Source organism: Notolepis coatsorum (assembly GCF_963971535.1).
Source record: "Notolepis coatsorum genome assembly, chromosome: 1".
NCBI lineage: Eukaryota > Metazoa > Chordata > Actinopteri > Aulopiformes > Paralepididae > Notolepis > Notolepis coatsorum.
The window spans coordinates 214,678,910-214,703,899 of record NC_140165.1 but is presented as its reverse complement, the minus strand read 5'-3'; the positions used below and the strand labels follow the sequence as shown (position 1 = coordinate 214,703,899).

The following is a 24,990-nucleotide window of genomic DNA, read 5'->3' as shown; positions in this document are numbered from 1 at the left end:
TGAAACCTGCAGTATATATAATCCAATTTGTTCGGAGGTGTTCAGGGCTTCAGGCACGACTATTTGTTATTTCATCCCGCACGCCGGTCCCTTTGCTCAACAACAACTGATCTTGTGACATCTTCCCTGGACGGGTCACTTGATTTATATGGTGTTTTCAGGAGGCCAGAGGCATCTGTTTATCTGCCACCAGTCTGCGACGTGCGCACTACAGCTGTGCGTGCGAGAGGGCAGGGTACCGCTGGCGCAGAGGACGGACGGGCAGAGAGATGCCGCACTGTGTGCTGCTGACCAGAGATGCTGCTGCCTGACGGCGCTGCTCGGGTCCCAACGTGAGTACGTCCCTGCTGCTGCCTCTACACTGCGGCACCAATTACACTGTGTCGAAATAATCTACAGGCAAACGCTTCTCTATTCGCATTGGGTTGTTATTTAGTTTTTGTTTATGATGCGCATGATTAAGCTAAGGCTCAGTTTTGAGGATGGTTGAGTGCATGTCCTCTTCTAGCCCAATAAGCATTATTATAGTAATAGTGTCAACGAGTGCAGTTTCCTGTTTTAAAGTGCTGATCAGTCCTTGATTTTGAAATTATGTCATTCCTTTGCTTAGGATAATAGCCTACATTGCACCAAACTACAAGATGTTTTCAATATGTTTGTCGGGCCTAGATTACTCGAAGGGTGATTGTACCTGGCTATATGAATATTATTATTAGTACTGTGACATGGTTTTATTTCTAAGCCTTACATTTGGCCATTATTATATATTTTAAAGGCTATATAAGACCGTGGGCCCAAGGTTATAGCCTACGCATTTGTTCATGACCAGATGTATGTAAATACTCTATTTAATGGAAATTGCTCATTAAGCCTAATTTGGTGCACGAATCCATCCCATACTAGATTTAAAATGTAGCCGAAATGGTTCTCAAATAGATTGAACGGGGCCAGCCATAGGTTTACACATTTAGTCTCTCTAGCCATTCTTTCATAAAGTTAATGTGCGCAAATTGGACAGCAATGTGTGGCGCGCCTAATCACATTAGCGTCGTGAACTCGTGACTACAAGTACCAGAGTTCAGCAGCTTCCCACCGCAGCTCGGCCAACAGGCATCAGCTGCAGGAATCACATGCACTGATTCATTATTAGAACAGCGCCTTTGAAGGAATTGCCATGTAGGAAGTAACGGTTTTGCTGGCTACATTGATGCTGTTTTCAGGAACACGGATCACAATGAAATCAGTGCGTCAGCTTCACGAGAGGGACATGAGCCGCGTGTCCAGCAGAAATACAAGTGAGTAACCTGATCTGTTGTACGAGCCGGATAACACTCCTAACGGGCCGAACAAGGCAAGGAAAGCACGAACACAAAAGATGCCGAAGTCCTGCTACAGCCCAATGTGGTCTACTCTAACACATAATGATTATTTATGTATTGTCTTTTAGAGAGAGAAAAAATAGACAGGTGTTTTGAAGAAAATTAACGGCCCTCCTATTTTGTCCGACAGCCCTTTTCCGGATGGAGTTTGCCTGCGCCCAGTGCAGAAGATAGTCCAATGAATGTATACTCGGGGACATGGCAAGAAAAGGCATGCAAGAGATGGCTAACTGTCCAGACCCATGGTAAGTTACATAAACAAAAAGTATGCAGAACTGATTGATGGTGTTTAGCCTATCAAAGTTAATATTCTCTCCCATCATCCTAATATTAACACCCCATGTTTTGTTAGAAATTAATGATCAGCCCAATGACTAATATTTAGGCTACCTCAATAAATCCTTGATTAACAGCAAATACTGTAGTATCGTGTAATAACTAGCCTATTCCTCTCATGGCTTACAGGTTCACTTTAGCTGTGTCTGAGGAATGGTGAATGGACTGCATTTGTATGAGGAACATGCTTGTTCCCTGCCTGCCATCATCTGTAGAAGCCACACCCACCTGATCTACTGTATGTAGTGGATCTACAGTGGAGGTGGCTGCTGAATAAGCAACATCTTTTACTTTATTGCTGCTAGCTGGTTGACAGGTTAATCAATTGGCTTGTGTTGCATAGCAATGTTGTTGCTCTAAAGAGCAGCTCACACTGTTTATTAAAAAGTGCTACACTCAATAAGATGGAGCCAGTGGCAGAATAGACCAGCAACTGGATTCATGAAAGTTTTCATGCTGACCATGAAAGAATATTATCCCTATGAATCTGTAAGGCCGTCAAACGGTGACCTCCAGGCATAAGAGCCCCTTTTGGTATTGTGCGTTGTTTACTTTTGTGTTTTGGTCTGACGTGTGGGTTGGAGTTTAGTAACTTATTTTACTGTGAATTTCTCCAGACCTCTTGGCAGAGCCTGAGTTGTGACGAGCAGTAGCAGCACCTCCCCTAGGCCTATATACCCACTGAAATCCATCCCACACATTGGACAAAAACACAAGATGTAAACAAAGTGCAATACCAAGAGGGGATCTTTTGCCTAGAGGTCGCTATGACGACGTTGCAGATTCTACTTTTTTTTTTGATCCACTTTTTCTCCCATTTTCTATATTTTCTCCCATCCCAATTTCGTATCATCCAATTTAACCCTCCCCTGTCACGGACGCTGTTTCTTGCCTCCCACAAGCCGGCTGCAATGTGGACTAAGTCATACATAGCACGAGTCCCCTCCGGTACTTGAGGTAACAGCAGTCGCATCTTTTCACCTGCGCAGCTCGATCTCTCAGTGTCGAGGAGTAACGCGTGGGAGGCTCACGCTGCCCCCGACACTTCCTGATTCTACTGCGCAGGCGCACCAACCGACCTGTAGGAGTCGCTGTCCACAACGCCCAATCCCCACCCATCAGTTTCCCACCCCCTAATACGGCCAATGTGTATTAGTACGGACGACCAGCTAAACTGAAAGCAAATGTGGAGCGCTGGGCTCGAACAGGCGAGCCCAGCGTCTCCAGATTTCGTGGCGAGCGCCTTGCCCACTACGCCACGTAGCCGCCCACGTTGCAGATTCTACTTAAAGAAGATTGTTAGTGTTGCTATTTTGTGCCATTGTGTACCAAGCTACCATTAAAATTAAACTAAAATCTGGGACACAGGAAGCCCACTGCTAATGAGCCAATAACAGATGCCATTGATTAGGGGTTATGTTTCCTCTTGAGCAGCATAACATTAACCAATACTGGAAGCAAGGCACTCCAATATGATAATAGTCTAAATCATAGTCTACTACTACTACTACTACTACTACTACTACTACTACTACTACTACTACTACTACTACTACTACTACTACTACTACTACTACTACTATTATTACTACTACTAGGCTACTGCTACTACTACTACTACTACTACTACTACTACTACTACTACTACTACTACTACTACTACTACTACTACTACTACTACTACTACTACTACTATTACTACTACTACTATTATTACTACTACTAGGCTACTACTACTACTACTACTACTACTACTACTACTACTACTACTACTACTACTACTACTACTACTACTGTACTACTACTACTATTATTACTACTACTAGGCTACTGCTACTACTACTACTACTACTACTACTACTACTACTACTACTACTACTACTACTACTACTACTACTACTATTACTACTACTACTACTACTACTATTACTATTACTATTATCATCCATCTCCTCTCACCTAGAGACTACTGCAACTCCCTGTATATTGGGATTAGTCAGTCATCCCTGTCCCGCCTGCAATTAGTACAAAGCGCTGCAGCCAGGCTCCTGACACTGACAGGTACACGAAAGAGGGACCATATTAGTCCCGTTCTAGTCTCTCTACCTGTACAGTGTAGAAATTATTTTAAGGTTCTCCTGTTGGTTTTTAAAGCCCTAAATGGGCAGACAGGCCCCCTCCACCACCACCACCAGGTCCCTCATGTCGGCTGACTTGGGGCTCCTCCTGGCCCTCCTGCGTTCTAAATTTACGCCTGAAACAGTTGCAACTGCAACACCCTCTAACCACCCTTTTCACCCTGATAATATCTTATGCTGTCATCATATTGTCCTCTGTCTAACCCATGAGAAAAGCAGAGGAATTGGAATTGCTTTGTTTCGTGTTTTGTGTTTTGACTATGTTTCTTCTTTTTCAAATGACAAACACCAGATTGGTCCTCTGTGTCTCCAAGCGATGTTTGTTGAATAGTCTAACCGGTTTTGGATCGAATACAAAATGCAATCTTATTAATTTGATGTGCATGGTGAGCGTAGAGGGCAGCATAAATACTAGGGATGTGCATGACTGACCAAAACCATTTTCGAATAGTCTACTGTTAAGATCGAATATTCAAATATTCGACCCCCCCCCCCCCCAATTTTATTTATTTATTTATTAAATCTTTAAATTTATTTCTTAATTATATTAAAAATATATTGTTATTTTCTGTTTCAGTTTAAATTCAGTTAAAATGTTCAGTTTCAGTTAAATTCAGTTATTCTTTTTAATAGAATGGATCATTAAAATCAAAGGGTATTGCACATAAATAGGCACTTCAGAATCTGAAGTTCAGATAATCCTTCAGAACATTGATTGGCTCAGCTGACCGACAATAAATCAAAATGACACCATTCACCATCGTAGCCTATAATAACAGCATTGCATTGGCCTATCAATCGGTTTTAATAAACAAACAGAAACAGTAGCATGTGCATCTTTTAGATAAATTAGGCTGCCTCTAAATATAAAAAAGAATTAAATAAGAATGGTTTGCTTCAATAAAAAAAAAAGTATTTTATATAAAAAAAATAAAGATAAAATTAAATATTAAAAAAAAAAAATTCGACTCTGACATGAAAATCGAATGTGGAGACTGGCATCGACTATTAGAAAATTCGAATATTCGAACTCATCCCTAATAAATACACTAACAGTGAACGTGATGGGTGTCTGGCACGTGATAACGCCTGACCTTGTCCAACGTCTAGGCTAAACACGAATACGAATTTTGTGTGTGTGTGTTTCTCAGGTCCCCATGGGTGACAGTTTGTCACGAGTACCTTGGGCCCAGATGCTATCAGGTCGCTCCCTCTGCGGCTGTCGGAGACATCAAGCAACTTATCTACGAGGAGACAGACCTGCCCGTCGCAGAGCAGCAGCTGGCTCACAATGGGAAGGCGGTAAGTGATGGAAGTGTACAGTTCAGCCATTTTCTTTTTTTGCTCAAGAAGAGCATATTTAAGTAGTTCCTAAAACAGTACATTGAAGACACATATAATATGTACTTGTACAGTAATGTAAATTGGGGTGGAACCCTTTTTTTATTTTTTTTTAAGTCTTTCCCATTTGCTCCCATCTCCCAATTTAGTCGTTATACCAATACCCCCCTGGTCATTACGCTGCCCTACTGTCGGTCTGGGGAGGGTGTAGATTACCACGTGTCTCCTCCGATACATGTGGAGTCGCCAGCTGCTTCTTTTCACCTGACAGCTAGGAGTATCACTGGGAGAGCGTAACGCACGTGGAGGCCCCCGACGACCACTAGGAGTCACTATTGCAACGACCAGGACTCACCCACCCGCGGACACTGCCAATTGTGTTCGTAGGGACGGCTGACCAACTGTTGCCGGGAATTTAACCTGTGGCTCTGCGGTGGTAGAACGAGTGCTTAGAACATTTCATTTCAGCATGACATGCCATGATCAGACCAAAAGAGATGCCAGACATCTACCAGAGCACGCTGGCCAAGCCTCATTAGATTCATGGCAAACAGGACCTTTCATTGTTTTCTATACCCTATTTGTGAGTCTTATTGTTCTTCCCATTGTGCATCTCTGACGCCGCTCTGTTCATTGTTTTGTAACTTACAGGAGATGATAGACTAACTTCTTTGATACTGTACAACAAAGTACACGAGATATTAGGAAAGATGTGCTCCACTTTCATACAATAGACTTTCTGTCTAACCCAATAAAAAAAGAAAGATGTTGGTGTTCTAATAGGAGACATGTGATTGGCTGCAGGGGTGATTGTACCCCAGCCAGCCTGAGTAAATGTTTCCCATTGTTGTTGTTTGTTGTTGTCGCCATGGATATGATTATAACTCCTGACATGAGTTTGTTGTTGTGCCATTTTGTTCCCTCTCCATCGTTAACTCAATGTCAAAAAAAAAATTGTATTCCAATCTGATTGTCCCCTGGCTTAAATGGGCACTTCACCGAAAAAACAACGCAGATTTATTTTGCACATAATCTCACACATATCCCAAGGCTCTAACTGTTTTGCTCACATTGATTTAGTTTGACAGTTATTGAGAGTTAATGAGCTTGAATATTGCCTCCCGTGATGTCATCAGAGGACACTGAATCCGTGTGTTGTGTTAATTACAGCAATTAACAATTAAATGGTGTAGGTGAAAAATATCAATCCCCATTGCAATCCTCATCTATTTTTTCATCTGCATCATTTCAACACAAATTATTTAACACAACACAAGGATTCATTGTCCTCTGATGACATCACAGGAGGAGATATTCTCCTTTAAGTTAGTCAGTTTTGCGCATTTGTAACTATCATTGCCAACAAATGAATAATGGAAGAATTTGTGAGTTTCTTAATGGATACTTGCCAACAATCGATAGCTTTCCAAAGGAGCTGATGTTGGAAATACTACTCATTGTTAGGATTAAGTGAAGCCCCCCCCCCCCCTGCCACACACACTCTTTCCTGTTAGTTGATTTAGACATGGTGAACTCCCTCTCATCTTCGGACCACATGTGGTGGTGGTCAAACTAATAAGTCTAATTAACCTTTAAAGGTCCCTCTCAACGTGGATTACTAGTACCGCTTTATTTTTTGGAGTTGCTTAAATCAGATAGAATGGCCAGTGATCAAAGTAGCCTATTTAAAGTAAGTATAGGCCCACAGCTCGGCCTGGATGATGTCACAATGAATTATGAGGTATCGTATGAATGCACAAAGAGAGCTCACTGGAACGGGGCTAAGACAGGGGATTAAACATATAACCACCACGCCGAGGGCCTGCCAGCCATAGTACATGGAATACAGTTTTAGCTCAGTGTGACTGACTGCCACGGTATGCCTTCCAATGGGTCTGACTCATGTTATGAGAAGCATGACTATAACGCATTACTATCTTGAGTGGTTGAAAGTAAAATTCAGTTTTCTTTGGGCTTTGTCCATTATTAACATCTGACAAAGACAAACCTGAATTGTGATCCAAAAACGCAGATTGTATTTGAAAGGAAAATGTTCAAGATAACTAATACTTATAACAAAACACCTCATACTGTGTTTGACTTGGATGGCAGCAGTTATTTTATAAGACTTTCAATATTTCTTTAAATGGTGAATATCTGATTTTGCAGCAAATGTCTTTAAAGGTGGTTAATTGCACTTTCTGTCAGAAGTGGTATCAACATACCCATGACTTGTTTGTGGTTGTTAGTACAGTGTAGCCTCAACATGACCGGGGTGACCCCCCCCCCCCCCCCCCCCCCTCCTCTCTCTCTTTGCTTGGCTGATGCACAGGAGCAGGTGGTGTTCACTGCCTGGCTGCTCCTCTGATCTCACATTCAAAAATTAGCTGCAATCCACCCCCACAAACTAGTCCCAGATGAGCCAAGTTTATACTGCAACACTACCATCCTACACGTCTACAACTTCTCGTGGTCTAAGGCAGGGGCTTTTTGACGAGGAGGGCCAAGGGTCTGAAATGTAGCACGGCTGGTGGGCCGTGGGACGGATATTGTTACATTGATCATTTCATAAATGTAACAAGTTGTCAAGTTAGACCGCGCTCTCAAGTTCTGACACTGGGTGCTGTAATCCCATAAAGTTGAATATAACAAAAGCAGGATAGCCGGACCAGCACTCTCAGGTTCAATAGTTTTAATGGCAGCCTGAATTGGAAACAGACATGTTTCGGAACTATGTCCTTCTTCAGTGATATGGCTAGCCTTGTAAATAAATGTAACAAGTAAATAACAGTGTCTAATGTCAGTGTGTTTGTGCCTTGTAACAGGCAAGTTACTTTACAAATAGTTCAACTCCATAAAAATAGACCAAATAGGCTCTACTTTTGGGTTCTACTTTGGGCTCTACTTTGGGCCCTACTTTGGGCTTTACTCTCGGCTCTACTTTGGGCCCTACTTTGGGCTTTACTCTCGGCTCTACTTTGGGCCCTACTTTGGGCCCTACTTTGGGTTCTACTTTGGGCTCTACTTTGGGCTTTACTCTTGGCTCTACTTTGGACTACTTTGGGCTCTGCTTTGGGCCCTACTTTGGGCTCTACTTTGGGCTCTACTTTGGGCTTTACTCTTGGCTCTACTTTGGACTACTTTGGGCTCTGCTTTGGGCCCTACTTTGGACTCTACTTTGGGCTCTGCTTTGGGCCCTACTTTGGGTTCTACTTTGGGCTCTACTTTGGGCTTTACTCTTGGCTCTACTTTGGACTACTTTGGGCTCTGCTTTGGGCCCTACTTTGGGCTCTACTTTGGGCCCTACTTTGGGCTTTACTCTCGGCTCTACTTTGGGCTTTACTCTCGGCTCTACTTTGGGCTTTACTCTCGGCTCTACTTTGGGCTTTACTCTCGGCTCTACTTTGGGCTTTACTCTCGGCTCTACTTTGGACTTTACTCTCGGCTCTACTTTGGGCTTTACTCTCGGCTCTACTTTGGACTTTACTCTCGGCTCTACTTTGGGCCGGCCTGCTCTAAGTTCTTAACTCTAATCATGTGAGGTGTGAAGAACTGTAAAGCAAGCAGTTTTCAGAAAACAACTGAGACCTACGTCCATTCCAGCGATAGTGCCTCGCTGTCTTTTCATGTAAGCTGCGTTCCACTTTCAACTGATTGAATTATAAAAGTGCGGCACTCTGGGGAGAGAGCTGGCGCGGCACCAGTGTCCATACTTAGCCGGGGAATGTCTTGTTTTAAGGGGACACTGAAAGGCAGTAACACGTTTAGTCCAAACTCCATACCTTCCAAACACATTCTTCAGTTTAGGCCTCTGAGTCAAACGATGCTCTTAAATCAATGAAAAGGAGTTAAGCCTGATAGCCGAATGGGGAAAGACACTTAAAATGTCAACCACGTAATATGCATTCTTCCTTGTTAGGGTAAAGCCCATTTTCAAAGGAAAGGAGAAACCGACAGAGAGACTCTCTCAGACAGAGAGACTCTCTCAGACAGAGAGAGATCTGTTGGGTCAGCAAATAATAGCAGAAAATACATGACTCACATTTGAATGAACAGCGAGCTTTAGTTCCATCAGCAAGTTTGTATAAAACAATAGGCAACATTAACCAGCCATTTAGAAAGCATTTGGATCAGGGCGGCTAAGTGGCGCAGTGGGCAAGGCGCTCGCCACTAACTCAGGAGATGCTGGGTTCGAGCCCAGCTCTCGGCGTTGCTTCCGGCTTGGCTGGTCGTTCATACTAATACAATTGGCAGTATTAGGGGGTGGGAAAGCTGGTGGGTGGGGATCGGACGTTGAGGACAGCGACTCCTACAGGTCGGTTGGTGCGCCTGTGCAGCAGAATCAGGAAGTATCGGGGGAAGCGTGAGCCTCCCACGCGTTACTCCTCGCCACTGAGAGATCGCGCTGTACAGGTGAAAAGATGTGACGGATGCCTCCTCGTGTACCGGAGGGGACACGTGATGCAAGGCTTCGTCCACATTGCAGCCGACCAGTGGGAGGCATGGTCTAACAACGTTCGAGACAGGGGAGGGAAGAATTGCATAATACGAAATTGGGATGGGAGAAAAATAGAAAAAATGGGGAGAAAAAGTAGATAAAAAAAAGCATTTGGATCACAACACATCCAAATTGTACCTAAATTGTACCTCATCCCATTTCTGCTTTGCACTATATAGTATTGTAGTCAGTGGTGTAGTCTAGGCATACCACCTCTGTCTCGTAAGTTACATGATACCCACCCATCGTCTTCATTACCCTTGAAATACATAGGACGTGAGGTCACATTATACTTACAGTAAGTTCAGATCTTGCATTGTGATTGGCTGAGTAACACATTGCAACAAGTAACTTAATGCACTAGTAACCTAGCAACGCCTTTTGTTTAGCACTACACTTCCATCATACCACAGCAAAACAGCAGAAACAAGTGTTATTAATAAAAATTTTGATATACCGTAATTTTAGGCACTGATGTGCTTATCTACACATCAGTGCCTGAATGTCATATCATTGTATATTATTGCTTAAGTATTACTCACCTTCCTAAACAACACATTGTTTGTTTATGTGTTATGAATGTGTTATGACATGACACTGTTATTTTACAATTATAATGTATTCATAGATGAGTAATGAATTTGTCTACTAGCTACTAGTGTTGGTCAGTCATGTTGTGGTAATGCTCAAATCTGACTTAATACGAAGAAGAGAGAAGCACATCACATTTTAGGCTGTTTACTAGTAAGGATGTGAGAACTGGGGTCTGGAGCACAGCCCAATTGCTGAATACACGAGAAGAGATAGGAGCGGTTTCAAGGGTGTTTAATGTCAATTGAGCAACACAGGAATTGGGGGGAAATAGAACAGGGTTAAGTTCTGTCTTGTGGCTGCCGCGGCGGCAGTGAGCGAGCAAGCGGTCCTGGTGCTTGTCTTGGGAGCTGCTGGGTTGCAGCGGGAGAACAAGTGTTCCTCTTCGGGAACAGGTGATGTCCAGGCAGGGACGGCGGTCCTTTGGGGCACAGGAGAGAAACGGGTTAGAGCAAGCAAATACACAGTGGGTATCTAGCAGCAGAGCTTTCGGCAGAGACGTCGTACCTGGGCAGTGGTAATTAATACCACGACAGCTTCTGGTCAGCGTCGAGGTGTAGAAATAGTCCCCCCATCAGGGAAGGATTGAGTGCAGCTGTGGAGAGTGGGGTGCTTGACCACGTGTGAATTAGGGGGATGGAATACAGCTGGGCGTATGAGGGTGAAGGAAGGGGTGACTGGAGAAAGAGAGGATGAGGAGGAGTGCGCAGTGGATGGAGAGGGGGATAAAGAGGAGCGTGTGGAGGACGTGAGGGAAAAAGGAGGGAGAGTGAAGTAGGCCCGTGCTGTGATTATGACAAAGGAAATGTGTAGCAGTTGCATGCAGTTACACATGGGGGACATCAGCTCTTGAATAGACCCCCCCTTTATTTATAATAGTTGGAGTTGTTGACTATGTTCTTGCTATTCTTATTGTGAAAGTATTTCAACACACACATCCCCTATTCTAGGAACCCTGTGTCAAAGCGTGCCATGACGTCCGACGGTCCTCTGTTGCCTGTTGCTATTATGATGATACAAGTACTATTTTGTACCCGTCTTTTGACTACTGTCCGAGTGTCCGGTTGTGTTGACCACTGAAAACCACCACAGTCAGTAGAGGCTAAGTTACCGGTGTACAGTTACCGGTGCATCTGCATGGATGCTTCAAGTAATGTGAAAATGTCTGCTAATCCTTTCCTTCAGGATGTGCTATTATTGCTTCAGCTCTTGCTGATGAAAAGGGACAAGTCTTTTGGGGACAGGGACAGGGCAAGTCTTTTGGGGCCAGGGACGGGTCAAGTTGCCTGAATTAACAAGGATGTGTTTTTAACCCTGGCTCTACCTTATCTTGTATCGTGGGCAACCTAGATAACTCGAGATCCAGGAAATTCCTTCTGGCATTTGATACTATGTACAGTTAGTTTGTGATCATTCCTTCAGTAGAACACACAGAGAACCAATCAGACTATACTGTGAGCTTCTTTTTTCTTTGGACAAGGACATTATGACTTTTGAAAGTTACAACACGTGCCCCACTGGATTAAATTAGAGCTTGGTGAGAGGATGCAGAACAGTGCTACACACTGCAGCACCCACTCTCCACACTTTAGATCACCTAAACACACTTTATATTTATTGGTAAAGGATTTGCACTACAACTCGTACACCTTACTGTAAATTGTACCTAAATTGTACCTCATCCCATTTCTGCTTTGCACTATATAGTATTGTATATTAGTACATTGCATAGTATATTGTATATTGTATGGTAACTCAGTTACTTCTATTCTGCATCGAACATTGTACATATGTCTATACTGAACACTGTGACCTCTATTTTTACTTCTATTTTACATGCTATACTATTTTATTTCATACTTATCTTGTCTAGCACAGTCTCTGGAGCATAACAGTAAGAAGCATTTTGTATAAAAGTATTCTGTACTTCTGTATGACAACTATTAAAGAAACTTGAAACTAAACTTGCTAAGTTTCTCAATAATACTAAAGTGAAACTGCCCATAGGTACTTGACATTGTCAATTTTGTGTTTATATCATGGCAGGATTACAGTAAGAACTTGTTTATAAACCTAATATCTTACATTTACATTTAGTCATTTAGCTGACGCTTTTATCCAAAGTGACAAATTGTGAACAACAAGTCACCAGGAGGGGTACATCTCTGGGAGCTAAGGGTCAGTGGCATTGTTCGTCAAACTTGAGTGTCACACTCTGAGTGCATAGTAGTATAGACATAGTAGTAAGGTACATAATAGTAAAAGACAGTAAGACGTTATCATTGATTTTCAATCAGGTTTTCCCTAACTAGGGCAGGGAGAAAATGACATGGGTCGATCCACGGAGGTTCTGCTGAACTGCTTTATGGAGCAAAAGGAGCCTTTCTTTTATCAACAACAACTTCAATGTTAACCCTCTCCTTGCTTCAAAACAAAACAAATCCAATCTAAATCCAATTCATTTGTTGGCGGTAATTATAAGTAATAAAAAGTATTGCAACTAATCTGACAATGACATAAGATGTAATATGTTATTGTTGAGAATTCTACACGTAGGGCCTGGGTTAAAAAAATCTTTTTGAATCAATCCTTTAAGGGGCACTTCACCAAAAAAAACAATGCTGATTTATTTTGCACATAATCTCACACACATTCAAAAACTCTATTATTTGAGAGTAAATTACCTAGTATGAATATGGCCACCAGGGATGTCATTGGGTACATTGAATCCTTGTGTTGTGTTAATTATAGCTCAATGAAATTATGATTGTCCCTATAAGACAAGGTATTGCTGTTTTCTCACCTACATCATTTAATTGAGCTCAATGTCCCCGATGACATCACTGATGGTCATAGTCAAACTAATTTACTCTCAATAACTGTCAAACTAAATGAATGCGTGAAAACACATTTATAGTTTTTGGACGTGTGTGAGCTTATGTGCAAAATAAATCGACATTGTTTTTTGGTCTCTTTCATGTGTTTCCTGATAACACTGCGACTCAGCGACTGTCACTGACATCCCATACAGACAGTACATTTACGACCAACCATCAAACTCTCAAAGCACTTTAATGCAGCGTTCTACAAATCATCATCAGCTAACAGAAAAATGGACTGTAATGTGGGCAGGCAGCCCTCTCATGATAGCGATGATGATGATGATTGATTGAGGGGTTTTGGCCCTCGGTCCTGCCAGGCAGGATGTTCTGGTGCCAGAAGTGCTGAGCACAGTGGGTGACTGTGCAGAAGAGGGGCTTCACCTTGGAGAGAGACAGCAGCAGCAGCAGCAGTGGTACCGGGCGCCCAGCGCAGGCTCAGGACAGGCTGCATTCCGTATCGATCCTCTGAGATGAAGCCAAAGCGATAGTGTTTCACACTGACACGTTTTGCAATAACATTTTCCCAAAGATTTAAGGCTGTATGGTAGACATGGTTCTTAATGGAGATGATCCCCACTAGACTGTTCTAGTAGTCCTCTGTCGGATACCCACGTTCAATATTGGATGGCTTTCAAACGGGTTTATTTGAACAATGAGAATTGTGCAGTGTAGCACAGTATGTCTGTTTATGACAAGGGTATGATGAGTGTTTCCAGATAATTTCCCAGGGTAGTCTTAATTCACCTTGGTTCAGTTGGGTTCATTACCATCTCGATGGAGCAATGATTTCTTTGTTTATTGGAACAGCTCTATAGTATGTGTTGTGTATTTGACTTAGTACTCAGGGTATGTTCTCTTCCCCCCCGTCTCGCTTTAGCTGGATGACAGAGTGCAGATTGGGACCCTGGTGGCCGCCGGGAACCCAGGAGTATCCATCACCCTGAAGGGAAGAGGCCTGAGAGGGGGAGGTAAGCACGGCCTCTCATATGAAACTGGCAGCGCAATACGCTGGTTCTCACAGCTAGGGAATTTAGGGATGCACCGATCCGACTTTTTTAGTCCCGATACCGATACCTGGGCTTTGGGTATCGGCCAATACCGAGTACCGATCCGATGGTCAATTAATAAACTGTATGCCTCACTGTGTGGACGAGATTGGGATTATTCTTTTGTGCAAGGCAACATCAGGCTTGACTTAAAACATTACTTTCCTAACTTAGTGAAACAAAATGTAACAAATTAACACATAGATATAAATTTACTGAATTGTTATTTCTTATTGTATTTCTTATTATATTATTATATATTAAAAAAAAGTTTTATCCGATATATATATATTTATTTTTCAATACCCGATCCAGCTATTTTAGTCATATCGGGGCCGATATCAATATCGGATCGGTGCATCCCAACTCACAGCAGCGATGCTGACGCAGAGTCTTTCCTACAGGGAGGTTCGGGCAGACGACCCCGCCGCTGGTTGAGTTTCTGAAAGACATTCTTAGGAGGTATCCTGAAGGTGGACAGATTCTGAAAGTAAGTGCGTCACACAACATCCCAAAAGTCGAGTTTATTACTTATGTCTAATACTATAATGGTGATCTGGGATTATTACGTTGAATTGACCCATTTTTACTCAAGATACTGCATAGTAGATGGTAGGGCTGTCAATTGTCTGAATACTATTCCACTATGAATAGGTTGAAATTAGGCACATTTGAATGGTACTTGAATATTAATGATAACATTTACATATTATTACCACGTCAAAGCAGCTGTAAAATTATTACAATTAACAAGTTCATTGTGTGCTGTATTTGCTATTATGGGTAGTACTAATATGACACAATCATTAGGCATTGGGCCATGCTTAGTAACATCCATTTATTGGCTTGTATTCCAGGCACATTTTTACAAAATAATGAAAAAGGGACAAGAACCAGTGATGCGTTTTCAGTTCACCTCATATCAATGTCTTTATTATTATTATTTATTTACATTCGACTAGCAGTTAGTCAAATTCATATATATTTTCTCAAATTTGAATATTGCTTCTGACAGCCCTAGTAAACAAGGAACCATGGTTCCTGCCAGAGCAGAACCGCTCCCTGGCAAAAGGTGAAACTCCCAAGAGGACCCAGACAGACATCATGGGGCTTTCATCCAGAAATAGGCCTGAAAGGAACTAAGAAACGTTAGGTAAAGCAAATAGAACACGGACTGGCATGAGACAAGGCAAGAGAATACGGACGGACGGAACTACGATCTGGCAGCCTCATGACATCTGAGCCAGGTCTAAATAGGAATGGTAATCAGCTGGTAGATGTCAATAAGCTGCTCCTCCGGTGTCACACCTGCACCCCATCCTGTACTCAGAGAGAGGGAGAGTAGCTGGGTAGGGATAGAGTGGGATAAACGAGGATTAAGGTGGACAGGAACCCTGGAGGTCTAGAGAGGCATGACATTGTGTTTATTTCCTGAAGGAGCTGATTCAGAACGCTGAGGATGCTGGAGCCACGGAGGTCAAGTTCATGTACGATGAGACGGAGTATGGAGAGGAGTCACTGTGGTCAGAGGATATGGCTCAGTACCAAGGTAGACTGTCAGTGATGATGGCAAACCACTGCAATGTACAATGTATTTGTATATCAGTATGCCTTCTTTTTGTGTGGTTTGAAATACTCCCATTTCTATTCACTTGATTGCAGGCACAGCCTTGTATGTGTTCAATGATGCTGAGTTCACGAAGGAGGACTGGAATGGAATTCAGGAGATCGCCAGAAGCAGGAAGAGAGAGGACCCTTTGAAAGTTGGACGATTTGGTATCGGGTTCAACTCTGTCTATCATATTACAGGTGAAGGCTGTTATTAGTGTTATTCATTTTACTCTGTATAAGTTGTAAGTTGGGTCACAGCAATAAAGCCCATTGATGAACGAATGTGAACTGTAACGTTACACGGATCAAAGCCAAAGTTGAAACAAGTATGGTCCAGAATTCCTCCCAAGTGATGTCAGAAATTAAAAGGCAAATGCCTACAGGAAGTTATATTTGCCAAGTAGGACAACAACAGCTATTAAGGCTTTTTTAAATTATATTATTTATTTAAATTTATTATATTAAAGCAATTTATAAGGTAATTTTTTCTATACATTGCATTTCTGTTGTTTTGGGTGAATAAATTATTACAGTTTTATTCTTTATTATTTGATCAAATAGGTAATAGGTTACCTTTATCAATTATTTGTGTTGAAATGTTGAAATATCCATGTTCAGAGATATAAAAAAAACCCAACCCTGTATGTCTTTCACTTGTTTTTGCATTATCTTTAAGCATCAACTGATCTACTACCGTCCATGTCTTGTTGATGAACGTTTCAGATGTTCCCAGTATATTCAGTGGAGAACAGATCGGCATGCTGGACCCTCACCAGACTCTGTTTGGAGTTCATGAGTCCGGTCAGTGCTGGAACCTAAAGACGGACGCGAAGGAGATCACAAAGCTCGCCGACCAGTTTGCCCCTTTCATGGGGATATTCGGGAGCTCCGAGAAGACCGTGAAGGACGGCAGCTTCCCCGGAACGCTGTTCCGCTTCCCGCTCCGCATGAAGCCCTCGCAGCTCAGCGCCAACATCTACAACAAAGAGAAGGTCCTGGAGCTCTTCGAGTCCTTCAAGGCCGACGCGGACACGGTGATCCTCTTCCTCAAGAGCGTTCAGAAGGTCTCCCTGCACGTGCGCGAGTCTGACGGTACGGAGCGCATGCTCTTCCAGGTGACGTCCGGGGAGAACACTGAGGACAAGCTGGAGAGGCCCAACTCCCTGAAGACGCTGGACCAGGCCATAGACAGCTACAGCAACGGCGTGTCCAGCGGCGCCATCATCTGCGCCACGTACCAGGTCAACATCGAGACTCAGGACGAGACGGCTAAGGAGACGCAGAGAACCACCTGGCTGGTGTGCAACGGGGTCGGCGGCAGAGGGATGTGCAGCGAACTGGACTCTCTGGCGGACGACCTGAAGTTCATTCCTACCATCGGCATCGCTCTGCCGCTCACCCTCGCGGACGAAGACGACAAAGGTGCCGTGTCCGGTTTCTCAGGGAGAGCCTTCTGCTTCCTGCCTCTTCCCCCCGGGGAGGAGAGCGTGACAGGGCTCCCGGTGCACGTCAGCGGCTTCTTCGGCCTCACGGACAACCGCAGGAGTATCAAGTGGCGGGAGGTGGACCAGTGGAGGGACCCGGCGGCGTTGTGGAATGAGCTGCTCATCGTCACAGTGATCCCCCGAGCGTACTTCACCCTCATCACGGAGGCCATCAGGAGGGTCCAGACCAAGAAGGACCAAGACTTTCCTCTCTCCCCCAGAGGGACCTACAGGGCCTGGCCGGACCCCAACCAAGTCAAGCCTCGGTGGAAGCCCATCCTGGAGCCTCTGTTCCACGACCTGCTGCAGCAGGGGGTCATCTACTCCCTCTGTGAGAGCTGGATCCAGCCGCACGAGGCCGTGTTCTCAGAGCTGGACGTAGACGGAGACATTTCGGAGACGGTGATCAGCTACCTCCAGAGCTCAGGAATGCAGGTGGCCACGGTTCCTGCTGCTGTGGACTCAGTGCTGGCCGCCTACGTGACCAGTCGCGACGGTGTGAGGAAGGTGACCCCTCCCCTGGTACGGCAGGTGATAAGGAAGTCCCAACACAAAGGCTCCTCCCAGGAGAAGTTGGTGCTACTGGAGTTTGTCCTCAGCGACACCTGTTACAATGATCTCATTGGCCTGGAGCTCCTGCCACTACAAGATGAGAAATTTGCAGCGTTTTCTTCCTCCATCAGTGATAAGGATGCTGTTTATGTTGCATCTGAGGAGTACCCCAGGTACATGCTACATTTCACTTTGCTTTTGTGATAGCAGTATTCACAAAACGGGAAGCTACTTTTCAGTATTAAGTAGAATATGTTTCAATGCAAGTGCATCTGCTTAATATTATATGCTTATATACAGTATTACAGCATGTATATAGTCAAGAGTAGCATGTATAGTCTAGAGTATTACATCTTAAATTATTGTTTGTCATGTTTATTTTCTATCTATCTTTTTATCATTATTATTTACTTTTTGTCTTTAGGTCTCTGTACCCAGGACTTGAGAATCGATTCATACTGGAGACCCTTAAACCATCAGTGATGGACAGCTTGAAGGATGCAGCCAAAAGCAGAGGTACAATATAACATGTCCTCTCACAAATACACAAGTATATATACCCTTGTATCCTACCTTAAAGAGAAATGCCACCCATTTAAATAATTCACCTGTGGCCCAGGACAGTTCAGTCAATATTTGTGAATCACTAATCATTCCTCAAGCTCGAAATCATAGAATTAATCAAATAAAAAAATCACCTTGATTTAAAGTGTTCTATTGCTCCACAGACAATGAATGAGGTGTTGACCTTGTGGACACATTTAATGTTTAGTTCCTACTTTTAATCTAGTATCGCTAATTAGTTTGAACTTTGAACCAGAGAGCTCATGCAAGCATTGTATCGCTGCACAAAGTCAGTGGCCCACTCATTGTCTACGGAGCAGTCCAAAATGTTACATCCAGATGACAACGCAAATCCGATTTCTAGCTTTAGGTGAGTGTTGCATGTTAGCAAATATTGACTGAGGTGTTCTGGGTGGAGGGCACAGGAATAGCAATAGCATAGTGTACATTGCGGATTCTCTAAATTGTACATACTGAATTCTCTAAATGGGTGGTCATTCCCCTTTACTGCTAATATTAGGGCTTGCTATCTCTAACAGAAAGGTCATCTGCGAATATTAGTATGGCACTTTTCCACAGTTAATGTCCCCATATAAGATACCGCATAGGAGTGAACGTACTGACATGATTGTATTTCACTCAGACACTGAAAAATCCCGACAAGCACTTAAATGAACACACCAACATGTTGGGATATTAGCTTACCATCTTCTCCAGAGAGAGACAAGAAGATAGATACCAGTTTCCTCTCTGTGCGTTCAGTAGAAAGCTATTTGGCTGCTTAGCACAATGAATGGAAGCGGATATGACTGGTTAGCCTAGGCATTGTCCAACTAACACCTCTCCCGAAGGCTAACCGGTCATGTCCGCCTCCATTCATTGTGCTAAGCTAGGCTAGGCTAACCTTCTGCAAGGTTTGAAAGTCAACTTGTTGCAGCTATATGTCACCTCATTCCCCCCTGTGTACCGCTGATAAGATCATTCATGACCAGTGGGTCTCTGCCGGTGGGTGAGAGCTACGGAGAGAGTGTGAGAGAGAGTTGGCAGATGGGAGAGTTGGTTTTGTGCCTAACATTCCACACTCTGCTATCACACCCTGGGCACTCACTCCCGCACCAAACCTGGAGGTTGCCAAAAGGGACACGGGTCAGGGCAGAGGGAATATGCTGAATTTACTTGGATCGGAACTTCAGTCCATACCCTGACCATACCACAACAAGGCCCAGCTATTTTCTCTTACTTTGTGAATCAGAGATGTTGTATTTGTTACTTATCTGTTGAATATATATAGGTTGTCGTTTTCTTTATCTGGGGCCAGGGAATTTTTTTATTTGTGAAACAAGTAAAAGATTGAGTGTTGCCTTTTCCGTCACTGCCTATTAACTCATTGGGGGCCAACAGCAGATGGCGCTGATGGCCCTTCAGCGCCAGTGCTTTATCCAATGTAGGATAGGACTTACTTGCGAGTGCTTAAAGGAAAACTCCAACATTTTGGAGCTTATTTGCCATCTACCCTGGAGTTAGACAAGAAGATACATACCTTTTTTCTTCTCTGTGCATACAGTAGGAGTAGGAAGACGCGCACAGTTAGCCTAGCTTAGCGTCAGTCACTGGAAGTAGGTTCCTCCATTAGCCTAGTTCCCAACGTCTTCCTACTCCTACTCCTACTGCATGCACAGAGAAGAAAAAGGTATGTATCTTCTTGTCTAACTCCAGGGTAGATGGCAAATAAGCAAATTTCCCCAAATGTTGGAGTTTTCCTTTAAAATATATTAAATATAATAGCAATAGATCTAAATAACACGTTGATCGTCAGTTAGTTGCTTCCAGTCAACATGCACAAAACAGATAATTTTTTCATACATACATTTCCGTTTTATACCGTGATGAATATGAATATATTTCTAGAGCGTTCTGTCTAATCTCAATCAACTCTAGCAAATCAAGCTTAAATGTATTTCCTTAGAAATCGTGCCATTTGTCGCTTGATTTATGAATCGTTTTCAAATAAACGCTAGATTATCGATATTATATGTGTCATCATGCACGAACAGAAGCGGGGTCTGAAAAATCGGATTAACCCAAGATTCGTAACATAAAGTCCTTACCTCACATCTGATGTAGTGCAAAAAGATTTATCCAATTCCTGATCGCCATTCCAAATATTGATCGCGTTTATTGATCCAACGTTATATGTCCAAAACACATAATCCACGCTGCTCCGAGTATCCCCAGTCTATCTGTTATAACGATACTGCATGCCCGAGAAGTAAAACCTGGACCGGACTTCTTAGATCGATGCACAGCCCCAGCCAGAGGGATTCCAATGATGTGCAATACCATCCGGGAGACGTTAGGCGGCGGTATTTGCCCTTTCCGAGCTCAGACCCATTCCCAATGATAACGTCAGGCTGGATGGATGAAAAATGAATGGATATAGCTAATAAAAGAAATATAGATTAAAACCCGAGATATCTCGGGTCTTGGCACCCAGCGCATGGCGAGTTAACCCGAGATATCTCAGGGTTGGCCTGGAATGTGTTAATATTAGAATTGATTAGAATAACAAACTATTGTTGGTTGGTTGCTTCATAGCTACACTGTAGTGTACACCTTTTTTTTTTATCAAATTATTTTATTATTACTTAACATGAAAACAAGACAACACAATACAATAACCATAATAACAATACACAGAACTTCACAGGGAGATAACAGAACAATAATAATAAAAGAAATAACAATTTATAAAAACAGAGTACAACATTTTAATTTTAAAGGGGTACTATCTTACAATTGGCCTTTCCCAGTATTCAGTACCGTTTCCCGGCCGTGTGGCTCTATATCAATAAGACTTATGTCTCTAATTCTCATATTGGCGCACTCTTCCAATTCCCCTCACAACCCTCACCCTCACCAAACTGAGTCATCTCAAAACGTGCTTATCAGTGATGTCAGAGATTTCCAGCTGCATAACAATGTGGCAATTGTCACCAGGCCACACAGTGGTTGGAGCCCAGCCTCAAAACGGCTTAAGATCCTGAGGTAGAAAAACGCTGCCCCTGAGTACCCGACCAGAAATACAAAACAATGAACCTTTTCGAAAAACAAAAACCTACAGAGTGTTCCATAGACTCACAGGAACCGTGCAAAAGTGCCCAAACAGTGAAGAAATAGCTAAATAGCAAAATAGCTCCCCCCCAATAAAATTCCCCCAGTTAAAGTTAAGAAGGACAAGACAAAAGACAAGACAGACAAGACAATTCCTCCTTCCCCTCCCACGAGACCGCCGGACTCCCCCGAACAGGCACCTCAACCCCGCTCAGCCGCACACGGCGGTCCTGACCTTCTCAGCTGTTGCAAACCACAGGTCAATACCAGCCTGCCCCACCCCAATCACCCGCGCCGTGGATATCCCAAGATAAATCACATCCAACAGTGTTAGGGACCAGTTAATCACTGTGAGCTTCTCAGGCTCCTTCCATCTCAATGCTATTAGCTTCTTCGCTGCTGTGACGCCCGCTAGGACAACCCTTTTTAGTTGTACGGACGTGGGTAGTGTCGTTATATCGTTCAGGAGTAGCGTAACAGCTGTGAATGGGATAGTTAAGCCACACAAATCTGAAAGTTTGTCCGTTATTGACCTCCAGAAGCGGGCCACTGGTGGGCAATCCCAATACATATGCATATAAGTGCCAGCGGCCCTTTGAGAGCACAAAGTGCACCGAGAGTCGGTTACCAGTCCCATAGCAAATAGCTTCCTAGGTGTAAGATAGGTCCTATGAATATAATTAAAATTAATTTGCTGGTGATTGCACTGTAGTGTACACCTTAACTCGATGGACGCCATACCCGAATAAAGTCGAGTTAACTCGCCAACGCTTGAGTGCCAAACCCGAGAAAAGTCGGGTTTTCATCGTTATTTCTTTTATTCGATATTTCCATTCATTATCCATCCAGGGAGCCTGGTGTTATCATAGGGAATGAGTCTGAGATCGGAAAAGTGCAATACCGTCCGCATCCTACCAGGCGGCGGTATCGAGCACCCTTTGAAACATTGTGATCTAAAGTGTCTGGTCTGATTTTTCCATGTCGGGCAAGGGGAGCGGTTGTCCCGATCGGCTTGAGGAGCGTCAAATGCTCCAGATGGATGATGTGTGGCGGATTATGGTGACACGATCTACACCAATACCGGGACTCGCAATCCGATAATTGGAATATTCTTTTTGGGGCACATCCTAGTCAAGGTAAGGGCTATATGATATCAATCTTGCGTTGATCAAAGCATACCTTCATTGCGATCCGAGCATATGTGTGTAACGCTAGTCCATAACGTATTCCGTTGGTGATGATCAAAGCATCAAAAAATGACCCCCCCCCACCCTTTCATGCATTCATGATGGAACATAATACCTATCATATGCATTTGATTTTTTTAATTTTAGCATGTGTAGGGACGGAACGCCAATGCATTTAGTATAATACACGTTGCGCACTATTACCAGCCTCTCATGAATTACCCTAAAATCATACTTATATTCACCACGGTATAAAACAGGAATGTATGGATGACATATTTTTTTCTTTTTCACATATTGAATGATAGATACTCGATGTCAAATGGGCAATAGTATTGTATCCATAGCTATAATATAGTTAGCCCGGCAAACACCGCCATGTATTCCTATACTTTAGAATGCTGGCCTTTTAACCACACATTACACAGCGCCCTCTGGTGCTGATTGAGTTAAAGGAAAATGCCAATATTATGAGAGTCTTTTATTATTATAATAATTTTCTTATATATTGTTACGCCCCCCTGTGGTCACTCAGTGGAACGGCGCAACATAAGGCAACAGACATGGTGGGTGAGGGTGCAGCAACACAAAACCAGGAAACAGATTATAAAACAATGTTTATTTACAAAAAAAAGGCAACACAGGGATCAAGGAGGACTATCAGTGGCACCAAATGAAATACAAAAATAAATAATAACCCACCCCCCTTGACAGGTGCTAAGCACCCATAAATACAGTGGGTGGTGCTCACTCTAACCTAGGGTTGTAACAACAGGTAAACCTACGTGATGCTAGATGTAGACCCCAGGGTATCTTCCTATCCTCACTTGTCCCTGTGTGCAAAAACAAATGTGAATACACAGAAATAACTACAGTAGGCTGGGTAAAATGAAGGACAAACAAATATATGAATGTTAGCTTTAAACAAGAATTGGTAAATGGATAACAAAAAGACAAAAGCTTCACCTAAATAACATAGCACAAATAATCACAACCGGGAAAAACCAGAGCTCTGCCACCAGCTTTACACACACAACATACCCAAAAGGAAGAGAGCTAACTAAACACAAAGGGGACTATAAGGTGTGGGAATGCTTGATTGCTGATTGGGAACAGGTGGTGATGATGAGGATTGAAACCAGGGGTGCATCTGAGAAAAGGATAAGTAGAAACAGAAGAGGGAGACAAAAACACAAAACCGAACCAAACAAGATATGCCTACATACACACAGCATACATAAACCCCATACGTAACATATACATCTTTATTAACACTATGATCGCCGATGACGAGTTAAGACGTCATTCCTAGCCATGCTCATTCTGCCGAAGACGCCGTAACTCGTCTTTGATGTCAATATTTCAAAAATCTGTGATCGAAATCATATTTCCCCTCCGGAGCCCTGAGACACACTGCAAAGCTCCACTCAACTCTCTAGCGGTTCAAAAGCGCCATCTGGTGGCCGATCGGCAGATCGCCAACCGGAAATGACCCTTTGAACCGGTAGTGCTCATCCATATGTGGTCCGGGCACTCGCTATCGTTAGAGAGACTCCGTCTTGACACAGTGAACATCGATCGGTGCAAATAACTCGAAAAAACAACATGATTTGGACGTATATACTATTATACAACCTGGAAATGGATCGGGCATTTCTCCATCCCATAATAGAAAAAATTCTGTTCCACGCTCATCTGCCAGCGGCGCGAGGAAGCCACGGTAAGATTCAGCGTTATATTCTAACGTGTTCCATATAAACTGCTATGATGAACATATGACCCACTCTGGATGAATCATCTAACGCTGCCCACGGAATTATAAATGATCCCCCGCCCATCCGGTCATCATCAGATGATATGTAGTAACTCCTAGAAGCACATCCAGTTGAAATTTTTTTCTCTCGCACAGATTCCTACCAAACTGTATTTGATCATCAATATAATGCATTTAGGGCTATAAATCACGTTCTGAAGAAAGCTGCAGAAAACGATAAAAACATACTTGTAACTGAGGGGTACAATTCCCTGACTGTATGGTTAGATATGATACTTACTACCACTACCTCTTGTACTTTAGACTCTGGCCACCCAGTACTAGGTATGAATATGTTGAACACTCCCACCTGATAAACGGATCCAACACAAATGTACCAAATCGAAAGTTTGAGTTTTAATACATAGCAAAAGGTATGTACAACGATCACTTAATTACATTTATGATTTGAAATAGTATGCACTTTTATGGCAAATGAGTATTCGTAGGTAGATCA

General features: G+C 43.1%; 1 protein-coding gene across 1 annotated transcript in view; it reads left to right on the top strand.

Annotated features, from left to right (window-relative positions):
- Positions 1-1,601: 1,601 nt before the first annotated feature.
- sacs (sacsin molecular chaperone) overlaps positions 1,602-24,990 on the top strand; it is a gene marked incomplete at both ends in the record, with an annotated part of 59,796 nt that continues 36,407 nt past the window's right edge. Inside the window, 8 exons of the mRNA XM_084319828.1 lie at positions 1,602-1,624; positions 5,005-5,155; positions 14,043-14,133; positions 14,616-14,701; positions 15,649-15,760; positions 15,874-16,020; positions 16,546-18,031; positions 18,283-18,374. Of these exons, the coding sequence (XP_084175954.1) occupies positions 1,602-1,624; positions 5,005-5,155; positions 14,043-14,133; positions 14,616-14,701; positions 15,649-15,760; positions 15,874-16,020; positions 16,546-18,031; positions 18,283-18,374 (2,188 nt within the window). The remainder of the gene's footprint in view (positions 1,625-5,004; positions 5,156-14,042; positions 14,134-14,615; positions 14,702-15,648; positions 15,761-15,873; positions 16,021-16,545; positions 18,032-18,282; positions 18,375-24,990) is intronic.